The sequence below is a fragment of the Temnothorax longispinosus genome, chromosome 11 (assembly GCF_030848805.1).
Source record: "Temnothorax longispinosus isolate EJ_2023e chromosome 11, Tlon_JGU_v1, whole genome shotgun sequence".
Classification (NCBI taxonomy): Eukaryota; Metazoa; Arthropoda; class Insecta; order Hymenoptera; family Formicidae; genus Temnothorax; species Temnothorax longispinosus.
In genome coordinates, this window is record NC_092368.1 from 19205269 (window position 1) to 19218874 (window position 13606).

General features: G+C 34.3%; 1 protein-coding gene across 1 annotated transcript in view; it reads left to right on the forward strand.

Annotated features, from left to right (window-relative positions):
* Positions 1–13606, forward strand: part of LOC139821873 (uncharacterized) — a 53468-nt gene that overhangs the window by 21908 nt on the left and 17954 nt on the right. Inside the window, exon 3 of the mRNA XM_071793236.1 lies at positions 6568–6762. Within this exon, the coding sequence (XP_071649337.1) occupies positions 6568–6762 (195 nt within the window). The remainder of the gene's footprint in view (positions 1–6567; positions 6763–13606) is intronic.

The following is a 13606-nucleotide window of genomic DNA, read 5'->3' on the forward strand; positions in this document are numbered from 1 at the left end:
GTAGCGTAGAGTAATGTCTTAGAGGCATCTTCTTAATTGGCACGAAACAACACCGGTAACGAGAATAACGGCGCCATTGTTTCGCGCCGTAAGAAAAGACTATTAGCGTGGCACGCGAAGAGGACTCGAGGCAAGATTTCCTTTTAACCGTGTTGCTTTATCTAACGACGTAATTATACCACACGTCGTCGAATGAATGTATTTAATGAAATCTCACGCTATTATCAAACATAACACTTATCCGACAGATATATGCCTTCTCGATATAGGCAAGAATTGCGTGCGAACAGCGCAACATTATCACTTATTTAAGACCTGACGTTCTAAATAAGTGCCTATACAATCTGAAAATTATAAGCATGCAAGAGGAAAGGCGGATACATAAGTGAAAATTATCCAAGAATATCGCAGCAAAATGTATTATATCACACAGTTTTGTGCTGCGGTAGAAACTGAATTATCCATGATAATAACATACACAGTTTTGAAACTGCGCTATTAGTGGAGGCAAATTAGACCAAAAAAGTGCGTTATCTCAGAACCGGTTAAAACTACTCGGATTTGAACGTTTTTTTTTAATGTATGTAATTAAAAACACTACAATGTTTATGGGTTAAAAATTGACGCTTTAATTTATTAAATAATTATTAAATAAAAATTTATTAAATAAACAATTAGCGTCAATTTTTAACCCATAAACATTGTAATGTTTTTTATTACCTACATTTAAAAAAAAACGTTCAAATCCGAGTAGTTTTAACCGCGGTTCCGAGATAAAAACCTAATTTGTCTCCACTATATTCTCAATTCGCACAAGATATCAACAAAATAATAATGAATAATAAAAATAATAAAACATTAATATTTTTATAATTGAAAATCTTAATAATAACTAAAGTAAATTATTTTTTGTAATATTTTATGTAAAGTATATAAGATATTTAAAAGAAAAGCAGACTAAAACCTCATTCACTGCACTGTAATGATGTTTTGTTCGGCGGTGTATTTTTAATACCGCACGTATTTTCTCGCGTAATCCTGACGATGCAAGTTCGATTTCGAGGCTCCAAGTCGCCAAACCCCCGCGCCAATAGGAAATGCAGGAAACGTTTTCCAATTTCCACGTTTCATCGTCGGGGACAAGTCCGGGAAGGGTTGGAGGGAGAGGCCGATCGATCGGCGGTGCAATAGCTGCATCGCCACCCCTTCGCCGGCACCGTCTTCCGTTGCCAACACTTCGAATCGCAATTCTTTTTCTTCCAAAAATCAACGCGAAATGTGTTAACGCAAGACGTCAAATTAAACTACTAAAAAGCTCGCCGAAACTGTTTCTTTAAGAGTTCATAAAAATAATACAATAAAGTATTCCAAATATAATCGACAAGCCAATCGACGTATTCTTTATCGGATCTCTTTATCGGGATTGATCATGTCACAGAAACGAGGGCGACGTCACAGCCACGCCGGCCGTCCTGCTCTCCTTCCTTTTCCTTCTTTCCCGCTCCTCGTCTCTATCTCCTCCCTGCCGCCCCCGTCGTCCATTAATTAACAGGCTTTGTACTTTTAAACGATGTTAAATAAACGGTACTGTCCGCAGGGAAAGGACTGAAAAGCGGGCGCTATTGTGCTTTAAGCTTGCTCCTCGTCCTCGTCGCCGTTCGCGTCGTCGTCGGTAGGTATCAGAAAGAAGGAAAGAGAGGACGAAGGAGTATTGCCCGCGAATGCCAACTTACTAATACCATCAGTGCCGGGAAGTCTTTGTTCTAAACAAATACGTCGAATACCTCGTCTCACCCCCGCCGCCCATTCCCCGCCACTCTTGTTCGACCGTGCCACCTGCCTTTCAGACGGGAAAACGTGTATCGATTGGATAAGCCATAATATAAATAGAGAGGGCTACCCCCTTCACGCGGCCGGAAGTTGCCTCAAGTTCTTGATTCCGAAGGCAAATCTACGCAGTCCGTGACATCGTGATCGTCAATTCGGGCCACCATTCCTCAAATAACGGATTTATATTTTTACTACAGAGCAACTATTTCTTTCTATATTTTAAAAAGCTTATTTTTAAATTAAATGGGCAAACGAAAATATCCCTCTTAATAATATGACAAAAAGTCGCTACAATTAACTAACCCTCGCATTTTAGTCTATCAAAAATGATAACACCGTATCTAAGGGATTTCGGAGAGAATATACGTTTCAAGAGATTTTATTTATTAAGAATAGTAGTTCGATCCCGGCACAGGCTGCGCTATCAGTCCCGCTATTGTCTCGAAAGACACGAACGTCGGATTCTCATCCAGCGTTTGCCGATACCTTTCTTCGGGGTTCATTGTGCGCCACCACGTATCCGTATTGTCCAACAGCCGACGTGCTCCGTTGTTGTTAGCAGGCAGTAACAACAACGGGAGAAGCAAGGGATTTGTGTGGGGTTCGCTAGGAAACCTCGGCACCTTGCGCTCTTATCAGTTTCTCTATTGCTTCCGCCCATCTTCTTCTTTATTACTTTCTTTTTCTTTGATTTTTTAGTCGCAAGATTTTCAAAAGTAATGTTAGTTCGATAATCTCGAGCCGCATATAATTTCTAATAGGTTTCGACTCTATTTAAATCTTTACTCAAATTATTCAAGTCTTTCTGACAAATTTTGTTTACATTTGTCCATTTCTTTTTTCTCTTCTTTCTCTTTCTCCATTTTCTATCGAGAATTTTTATCCCGCTCGAATAAAACTCCTATCGGTCGTTCAGAATATTACTTTGCTTTCTCTCCTTTCTTCCGGCAACTTTTTCACTCACCATCGTGTCCGGTAATCCTGACCAAGCTACATAAAAGGACAGGAAAGGACTCGGAAGATATTAAAGTCCTCGCGCGCGAAACTTGGAGAGCACGAAGAAGTCGCTCTTGACAACTTCGCGACCGGTTTATCTTAAACAAATCCCGGATTAAAACCTCGAATTGAGCCATCTCGTTTAACGGCAACAATAAAAACACATTTTCTTCGTGTATCCTTATTTCCAAGATAATTATATAACAACGGCACTGCTCGTGTAATTTATGTCTTTGATCTTTTTCGAATAAAATTTGTATCGCTCCTAAGAGAGCTAAAGATTTTATTCTAAGTACCAAAATTTAATACATCTGTATATAAGAGCGTAAAAGAGACGCATGCTAGATATTTTGATATCCGTATCTGATCTTTTTATAACGATTCTCGCTACCGAGTTTCTCAGTGAAATCAATCTCCAGTAAATATAGCTGCGAGCTTCGCAGCGTCGCGACACCGACGTCTCGCTGTGGCGGCCATTGTTGGCAGCGTCGCGGTGCAAATCCCGGGCGCATTGTACCGCTGTTGCATCAGCCCCCGGCGTCGGGGTCGGTGTCGCACCTCGCTACCAGCGGGTTCCGTTTCCAGAATGCCAGAACCGGGGCTTCGCGCTTTGTGCGCGCCTCGGCGGCCGACAACAAGTGGTAATTAATTCTGTGCAAAACAATCAGCCCGTTGGCATAGTGGAGGGAAACGCGGAGAACGGCGAAGGGGTTAAAAACGATTCGCGATTTATCCCTTCCGTCCCTCCGTCCAATGAGGCTCACCGTGAAATCCTAAAAGTGTTTAAACGCGAATCGTGGCAGTGTATATACGTGTGAAATGTAAACCGTGTGTGTAACTTAAAAACCAATATACAATAATTAAAATAATAATTTGAAAATCGAATTTTTCAAATCGGTCTATAAACAAAAGAGATATGATTTTAGAAAAAAGTGCAAAATCGAGATTTTTTTCGCGTTTCTAGACTTTTGTTTTCCTTTTTATCCGTATATCTTTTTAATTCTATCGACTTTTATACATTATGGGCCTATTCCTTAATCGATTCTCGATCGATTGAAAAAATAAATAAATAAACTGAAATATACCCATTTTTGTTGAAGTTACAATGACAAATGTGGATTAGGTCTCCGAGACCCTACAGTGTGTAATACGTAAGAAAAATAAGACTGTGTATACTTAGGGTTAAACTTGGACCACTGATATAAACATTGTAACATTGTTTTGTATCATAAATCCTGCATTATTTTAAAGTTTACTTACATTATATAATATCAGGATGCTTAAATTTCCTCGTTCGCTTCCTTCTTTTACGGTTAAATCTTTACATTTATCAGCTCTGTGTGTGATACATAATTGATAAAAATAATAAAAAGCCAAATTTCTCGGCATTTAATACATCACCGTAAATGGTCTCTTTTTAAATATTTACCAATCAAACTTCTAGAATCGATAGTTCTCAAATATTAACTGTCGATGTGTTAATAATTGTTTAATTACTGGAATTTGTTTTTACCTACAGATTTTACAAATAACGATACATAGGAGTCCTCTATTATGAGAGACTTCTAATATGAGATAACAGGGTTTCTCTACCAAACTAATAGACTTTACCTGTTAGTTCCGTTATAAATTTATTGCCCTTATATAGGGTGAAATCTATTTAGTGAAAACTTCATTGTTAGATCATGCGTATAATCAATGCAAAAAAAATTTATGAAATTGAAGGTTGCCAAATTTTATTGAGGTGAGTCTTTATAAACCTTGTTTATTATATAATAAATAAATAATTGACAATAAATTCTGCATGCAATGATAGAGTAAGATAGTATTAAATAGGAAAATACGGGATATGTTGAATTGCTTAATTATAAAAGTTATAGATTTGATGATCGCGAAATCGCAAGGCGTGAGGCTCGTAATATGAGATACTCAGGGTACACCTAATATAAAATAACCTATTATGCTCGAGTGACGCTCGTTGGTGGAGTATGAAAGTCATTATAATAAAAAGAGGGAAAATACTATGTTAAAGTTAAGGAAAGGTTTATACGAAATTATAAGAGTGTGCTGACGGTGATCGCATGCTCATTCTGGGCGCACACTAGCTGCGCTGAAAATATTGGGTATAAGCGATTATTGCAAATAAACTTCTCCATGTTACATTTGTATTTCAGAAACATTAAATAAAGTTTTCTAATTGCAATACCTACTAATGTATTTTGCACTTTATTAGCGATTTCGCGGGGTATCTCATATTAGAAGCACATTTTTACGATTTTGCATAAAGCTCATTTTTTACATTTTTCTAATTTTCAGAAAAATTAATATTTAAATTAGATTTTACATTTCAGTATCTTAAAGCTTATTTTTATATTTTTCCAAATTCTCTTCAAAATAACCTACTACTTTTTCAATTCTGCCCATAGACTTCCGGCAATCACACAAAAATTCAAAAGACCATCCGCAACTTCCGGATTGTTTTTTGAATTTTTCCGAAGATTGATCAAATTTTTTTGCAATTGTTCAACAGATTGTTGACCATTGTGTGGCTGTCAAAAGTTAGGACTCCACTGCTCATCAGTCTGCAGTAATTGTCACGGATAATCTTGTTTGAATTTTGCACCAATCGACGATTTATCCAAAACAGAAGTCAATAAAGACGAGGAAATTGACACCCTACAAATTAATTCTATGGATTATTTCCAACAATGTATTTATTCAAACAAAGGTAAAAACAAAGAACAAGTAGAAGAAGAAGAAGAAGAAAAATCACCAGAAACATAATTTTATGTAATTTTGTATAAAAGAATTACAAGCGTATCACAGTGTGAAATATAGTACTTTAATATCCTGTCTTTAATAACTGTCTTAGCTTGCAGTTTCAACGCGATTTCAGAGTAAGCGAAAACGACGCGTGAAAAAACTATCTAAGACCTTTTTTTGTATCATCTTTATTTTTCAAAATAAACGTTATAGTCATAAAATCAATAGAAACGTAGATATTAGGTAAATATTGGTTAAGAAACCAATTTTTAACACCTTTTACGCGCTATAAAATATTATGTGTACAATCAAATAATGGGGACTTTTAGTATGTTATTTATAAAGACTAAATAAAAGTGCATGCAAATGCTCGATTCTTGAATTTATTCGCAAGAGAAATGTGTCCGAAAATTCTGCTCTTATAGAAACGTTGTAAGTTGATTTATAGTTAAAAACTACGCAATAGCCAATCGACTTGCAACTTTTCTGTAAGAACAACATTTGCGCATACATTTCTCTTGCGAATGAATTCAAGAATCAAGTCCTTGATCGCGACATGCGAGATGCATGTACATGGAAAGAACGGTTTTGCTGAAATATCTAACAATTTAGCTAGATACAGATCTTTGAAAATAATTTTGTTGTATCATCAAAATAATTTTAATAAGTCGCTGAAGTATGATGATAATGCTGTACAAAATTTTGACATTTTAACAATCAGTTTGAGTGTTCTATTTATTTTGATGATCCGACAAAATTATTTTCAGATCTGCATTTAGCTAAATTTTTATATACTTCAGCAAAATTGTTCTTTCCGTGTACACACGCTCTTGTGGCTATAGTTCCGCTCTTATGGAAAAGTTCAGTATTTGGACAGTATTTTGGATTATTTCACCGAATTTCATGAAATTCGAAGGGTGAACCTTTTCGAAACTACAGCCCTTATTATGGTTAATCACAACATAAAAATTGTTACAGGCGCAGAATGGAAGCTCCTCACGGAAGATGAGAAACGCCCATTCATCGACCAGGCGAAGAGGTTACGTGCACAACATATGAAAGAACATCCCGATTATAAGTACAGACCGCGAAGGAAACCCAAGACATTGCGGAAAGAAGGCTATCCCTACAGCATTCCGTACCCAAGTGTTCCCATGGATGCTCTTCGTGCCGGTAAGTACTATTGTTATTAATCTCATTATATAATAAGATTTGTTACACACAAAGTAAGCTGAAATAGAACTCAAAAGAAAATGATTTTACGGCTCAAAATAAGTCAAAATGATAGAATAAATTTTTCTCAAATAAAAGCTTTCTTTTAAAAAAAAAGAACTTTAAAAATGAATCAAGTACGTATTAAAAGAAAAGTTATTCTTGCATTTGAAAAATTAAAACGAGAAAATACAAAAAACTATCCATTCTAATCTAATTCGCAGAATATAATAAAATAATTAAGGATTTTCAATAATAATCTATACTATTATTATAAAGCAACAGGGTTTGCATTTTTTTTGTCCGCTATGATCTCGGAAACCAATAGACCGAATTTTTACCAAACGTATATGAAATAGGGGTAGAATTTTCCGGCGAGTGCTATAGGGTGTATAGTTTTTCGTTAACGATCTTTTGGAAACCGGTTTTTCTAATTTCTTCAATTTTTCGGTAAATAATTGACGGAATTTCAAAGAATTGTATATAAAACAGGGGTTGAATTTTCCGGGGAGTGCCATAAAGTGTATAATTTTTTGTTACCGATCTCTTTGGAAGCCGGTATTGAAATTTTTGAAATTAAAAATCATTTAACCGAATTTTTATTAAATTTCATATACTTTTAATATCGATTTTTTTGGAAACCGGTATCAGAAGTTTTTCGAATTAAAAACCATTTGACCGAATTTTTATTAAAAGTATATGAAATAGGGGTATTTTCTAATTTCTTCAATTTTTCGGGAAATAATTGACGGAATGTCAAAGAATTATATGTGAGACAGGGGTAAAATTTTCCGGGGAGTGATATGAACAAGCAACAGGGTTTGCATTTTTTTTGTTCGCTATGATCTCGGAAACCAGGCAACCTCCACGTGGTACATCTTGGGTAATGCTAATGCTGACGGTATTGACACAAAATTGAGGTATGACATATTATATGCAAAAATGCTTTATTTCCGAAAATATAAATTTGTAATATTGAAAATTAAAAAATGGCAAAAGCTATACGCGTATGAGAGCAATGCATATGGAGAGAGGGAGAGAGAGAGACTATTTGCGTGTCCTAATACGCACATGTTCTCCGGGGCGAAGCCCGGCGGGGCATGCTAGTAAGAAAATAAAAGAAATTGGCAATAAGAGAGTCGACGCGGTTATTAGTGCGTAATGTCAAAAAACCGTGGATAAAAGGAGTTGAAGATGTTGAGTAATAAAGTGAATTAAATCACTTGGCACTGTGTGTGTGTGTGTGTGTGTGTGCGCGCGCGCGCGCGCGCGCTATTGCTATGTCATCAACATATCTCAAATAGAAAGGAGGACTAAAACCTACCGATCGAATTTGTTTTCTAAATCCTCCATAACCATATCAGCAATAATGGGAGACAAAGGAGAGCCCATGGGATTACCAAATTTTTGTTTATAAATCAAATTGTTGAATGTAAAAAAGAGGTAGAGTTAAGAACAAATTCTATAGCTTTAAGAAATTCATCTTTAGGCACATGGCAATTATTAGAGATATATGGCCATCTATCGGAAATACTTTGCATAGCTAATTCAATGGGGATGTTGATGAACAAAGAAATAACGTCTAAGGAAATGAGAACTAATTCATTATCTATATGTGTACCGTTAAGTTTGTTAACAACTTCGAAACTGTTGTCGATATGGCTTGCAGGTTTAAGTACACTCAAATAATATCATGTAAAAAATATGCTAATAAGTACGTAGGGCTATCTATAGACGAAATAATCGCAGAATATAACTTTGTACGACAAAATAGCCAACATTTGCAACAACATCTCAACTAAATAAGAAATAATATTATTCTTCGTCTCACACAAATTCACTCGCCTATCAGAATCAACTGATTGAATTAGTTCTGATCAAGGTTCTAATGGTAAATAAACCATACAAAATATCTGTATCGAAAACTGTTATGTTAAATATCAATCAAATGTACGTACTCGATTAACTTTCAAAGTTTTATTTCTCGAAAACGAAGCCTTATTTTAAAAAATGTTATATTATTTCAATTTATTCTGAACCCTATACGTAGACTCCTTCCTGCATACCAAATTCTTCCGCCCATCTTATACATGTATTAATTTTATTGTTCTCAGAATATAAAAAATGTTACATTGTTTTATCTCATAAAGTATCGATATTATTCAGTTAAAAAAAAAATCGGATAAAAAATTTTCAAGACAGGAAAGGACTTTTCAATTTTCAGGATAGAAAGAAACTTTTTGAGTCACAAGGCTTTTTGGCTGTTTGTCTTTAAAATTTTTTACCCGATTTTTTCTTTAATTGACTCATATAGCCCTTCCTTAGCCTACTAATTTTATTCATAATTCCTTCAATGTTCTAATACGATCAATCTATGCGACCCAATGCTATTATCTATTATTCACTAATATAATTAGTGAGACATATAATGGAAGAGAATAAAAATTGCACCTAGGACCTGTCGAGTACAAGTCAACCGTTCTTTTCACAAGCAGACTCATACAGTACCTATACTATTATTGTGTATCATTTTTATCACACATCTTTGCTATCAAACAATAATTATATTCTGAATAAATGACGAATATACATTAGCGTTCAAAACTTTGAAAACATTCTTAAGTATGTATTTTTAAATGCATTAATATTAAATTTTTTCTTATCCTAAACACAATAATAGTATCTATTATCTTTTTCATTATTCTTTTATTTCATTAAAAAATTAAAATGCCTGCAAAAATTAACTTTTATTTTTATTTCTTTCCCATGTGTTTATTTATTCAATAATAATCTTTATAAAAGCTACATATATATATTATATGATGCAACTTAGGTGCATCGCAGTGCAGCGGTGTATGTATGGTGTTGCTACAAATATCGCACTTCCCACAGTTGCGTAAACACTCGTGGTGAACACTTGTGACTACGTTGACGTCATGTCTGGTTAGTTTATTGTGACAATTGAGCGGATATAATAGAAACGAGCTCGCGTGCAAAAGCGATGGAAGAACACTGCAAATACGCGGTATGTTACCAATTTGTTTAATTAATACGGGATAGAGGCGCAAACGCATTATGCGCGGTGAACGCGGCGATTTGTAATTTAATAATTGCAATCTTTCTGTGACGCCGTGACAAAGAACCACATACGAATGGGTTACGTCTGCATTACGTGATAATACGCGCGTGTTTTTCATGTAAACAGACTCGCCATCCACTTATTTATTTGTCGTTCGAAAGTGTATGGATAATTGCATTGTTAAAAGTAACGTTTATACAAGATATGTTTATACAAGATATTTTACAAATATTGCTACGCGTTGGAATTATTCCAATTTGTAGTTATAGATTATACACCATTGTTTAAGACAGCTCACTGTGGCGTTAGAATATTAATTAATTGTTTATCAATGGTCCAAAAAACCTTTAATTTTTTTATTTAATGTACATAGTGTACCAGTATATATTTATTGCTTTAAACACAATTAAAATTATATGTTTTTTCTTATTAACAATTAAAATTATTTCCATGTTTAGTGGTATATTTCCATATACTCATTAATATTGAAATTATTTCGACTTAATTTGCTACTGCTTCTAGATAATATATTACAAAACAGAATGTTTCAGAAAATTTATGTTTAAATTCAGAAGTATATCTCTTGAGGTAAACATGAGCTGTTTGCTCTTCGTGAAAATGTAAGGTTTAATTTCAGAATAAATTAGCATTAAAGATTATGTAGGGGAAAAGGAAAAAGAGCATATAAACTCCACAGAAATTATTTTGTTCGTTGTCACGGAACAGTTATTTTGTAATGCGCATAACTTCATATTCGGATTTTGAATAATTTGCCTATAATAGTAATAGCCGTGAGTATTACAATTCACAAGATGTTGAGTTAAAAAACTCAAGTAAACGGTAAATTCATCGATAAATATGCTTCGATGCAAACCTAAGGAAACATCCTATATATGATGAAAGCAATATCTATTGTCCAAAGTAATGGAATACTTTTAATACCGCAATTTCCTTACCGCTATTGTATCTTCAGGGTGAAAACGATGACGTTCGAATATTCATTGCGACATTATATTATACGCACCCGTATCTCCACGTAGTGTAATTTATCGTCGTCATGTAATTCGTGTCCGCGTAGGCGAGTTTACGGATATCCTTCGCGAGCGCGCTTCTATTTGAGAAATTATTAATTCTATCAATGGTGATATCGCGATTAAAGCCGGAATTTATCCCGACGCCCACGCGTCCTCGCCGCAAAAAGCGATCGGTAATCTCCGATTTATCGGACACGTGGAGGCTCTCTTGTCCTCCGTTTATATCTCCTTCGAGTTTTGATCGTCTCCCCTTTCTTTTTTTAAGGTATCCCTCCCTCACACTTTTCTATTCAAGTTCGGATTGAAATTCCTGCATAGTTTATAGATGCTCCCGAACTGAGAATATACAAAATGACACGTGCTTTTAAGATTACAGACTTCGAAAAATGTATAAAACTTTTACGAAAAATCTTTTTCAAATTAAGAGCGTGGATTATATTTGGTCTATAACCATGGAAATTCTTATTTTACTATCATTGTGTAACTGTATAATACATAGATTTTACTTAATTTTTCATTCGTACGTTTTAATTTAAATCCGCTATAGACAATATATATTTTCATCAGATTTCAGGCTAGAATTCCATTTTATATGCTATCTCGATGTGTGTATTTTAATATATATTTTATATTTCAAGATATATTAGGTATATATAAATACAATATGTGTATACTCTGAGTCTTAAAATGCTTTTCTTATTACACAGCGCATAAAATTATAAACAGAATTTTATCCTGAATTCTGATGCAAAATATAAATCGTTTAAAGTGAGTTTTATTATACTTGTGATTATTATCTCTGCTGAAGTGGCATCTCTGTCATATTACACAGTAAAAAATCGTGTGTACATAGCGGTCCATATGTTAAATTTTCTTGTGAGAGAATTGATTGACCAAGATTTGATTATTACTTCAATGTAAAATTAACATACAACAGCTATATGTTATTTCTTTCTTAACATTTTCAAGTGTTATATTTATGTCAACGTGATAACTTAACACTTTATATATGTCATTTAGAAATTAAATATTATTTTGAGTTCTTTTAACACAATTATTTTAAAAAATCAACACGTCTTAAAGTTATTTTAACACATAAACAAAAATTAAACGTAAATTTTCAAATAATCGTAAACTTTGACAAAATACAAAATAATTAAATTTACTAAAATTAAATGTTTCTATTACATATAATTTAAGTAAAATCTACATATTTAAGTAAAATCTGTAAAATAATTAATATCATGTGTTAATATAACTTGAAAAATAAAGTCAAAAGAACAAATATAAATGTAAAGTATAGTGTCAATTAATTAACATTTCTAATTTGTCAACAGGTAACACATGATATGAATGAGTCATTTTAACTTAAAATTTAAAGTGGACTTTCTGGGACATGTAAAAAATGTTAAAATTACGTTTTATTTTTTACTGTGTAATGTTAGTTATCTTCTGCACGTTTTCAAAAGAAAGCAGAAACATACTTTCACTTTTTCTCTTTGTCCCAAGAACATTATCGCCAATTTCTTCCCCACATTCTCTTTTCCCCACAGCTCTTTTCAGTTATTTCTGCTACCTCTCGACCGTATTTACACGGTGGCACGCGTATAAGACAAGCGCGTGGGTGGTTGGAATAAATTACCGGCTTAGGTTATTGGAATGCCGACTCGAGTTTCCGCTCGTGCATGCGGCTTTTCGTTCTTTAGGGATGTGAATTAAAGATATACTTTCGCCCGGAAACTTGCTGACAACGCCGGGAAATCGCTAATTCTTATGTTAATTAAAAATTCTGATCACGATTACAATACTTGCATTACAAATGCCGATTTAACGCGATAAACACTTACTTATCGTAATTTCACAATATTTAAGGACAAATTAGACTAATTGTAAGTCGAGATAAGATAAATAAATAATATTTGGAATTAAATCGTTTAAAAAAAATTAAGTTTTTAACGTGTTATAAAACGTTTCAAAACTTTTGCATTACTTTTACGCATTAATAATTCACGGGAAGGAAATCATAGAAAAAAAAGTAGAAAACGCGTGTTCTCTAAATTTCACAAATATATCATCGGTTAAACGCGTTTCGGAGCCAGTTGTCCTTTTCTCAATGAATGACGGATTTACGATCGCGGGTATTCGTAGAGTCACGTGCTTTCGGCCCCCAGGCGTGACCGGTGAGCCGCGGACTTTCGCATAATGTCGCGGGAGCTTAAGACAATTCGATAAATAATGACCAAGCGACATGTTTATGCGCTCGCGTGCCTATCTTCAATGAATCCTCGAGCGAACACGATCCGCAAAGTACAGCCCTGCCGCGCCGAAGGGAATTATTCGAGGATTTATTCCATGCGCTCTCTCCCCATCCCACCACCGCTTTACTTCCACGCCTCCGAGATATCAGATCGATTTGCAACGATAAAGTACACACGTACGAAATTAAAAACGAAATTTTTCTAAAATATCCGAGGATCAAAATATAATCGAGTAAAAGTTTCTCACGTTTCAAGCGACATCGAACTTTCTTTCATTCTTTCTCTTATTTCTTTTTGTTTTGTTTTAAAAAATCAGAAATTAATTTATTTTTAATATTTTGACTGTTTATTACGCTCAGTAGTGAGTTCCGGAAAACTCAAATGGAAATGTTAGGGGTGTCGAAGGCCGAAAACTTGTGAATCATTCAAATATG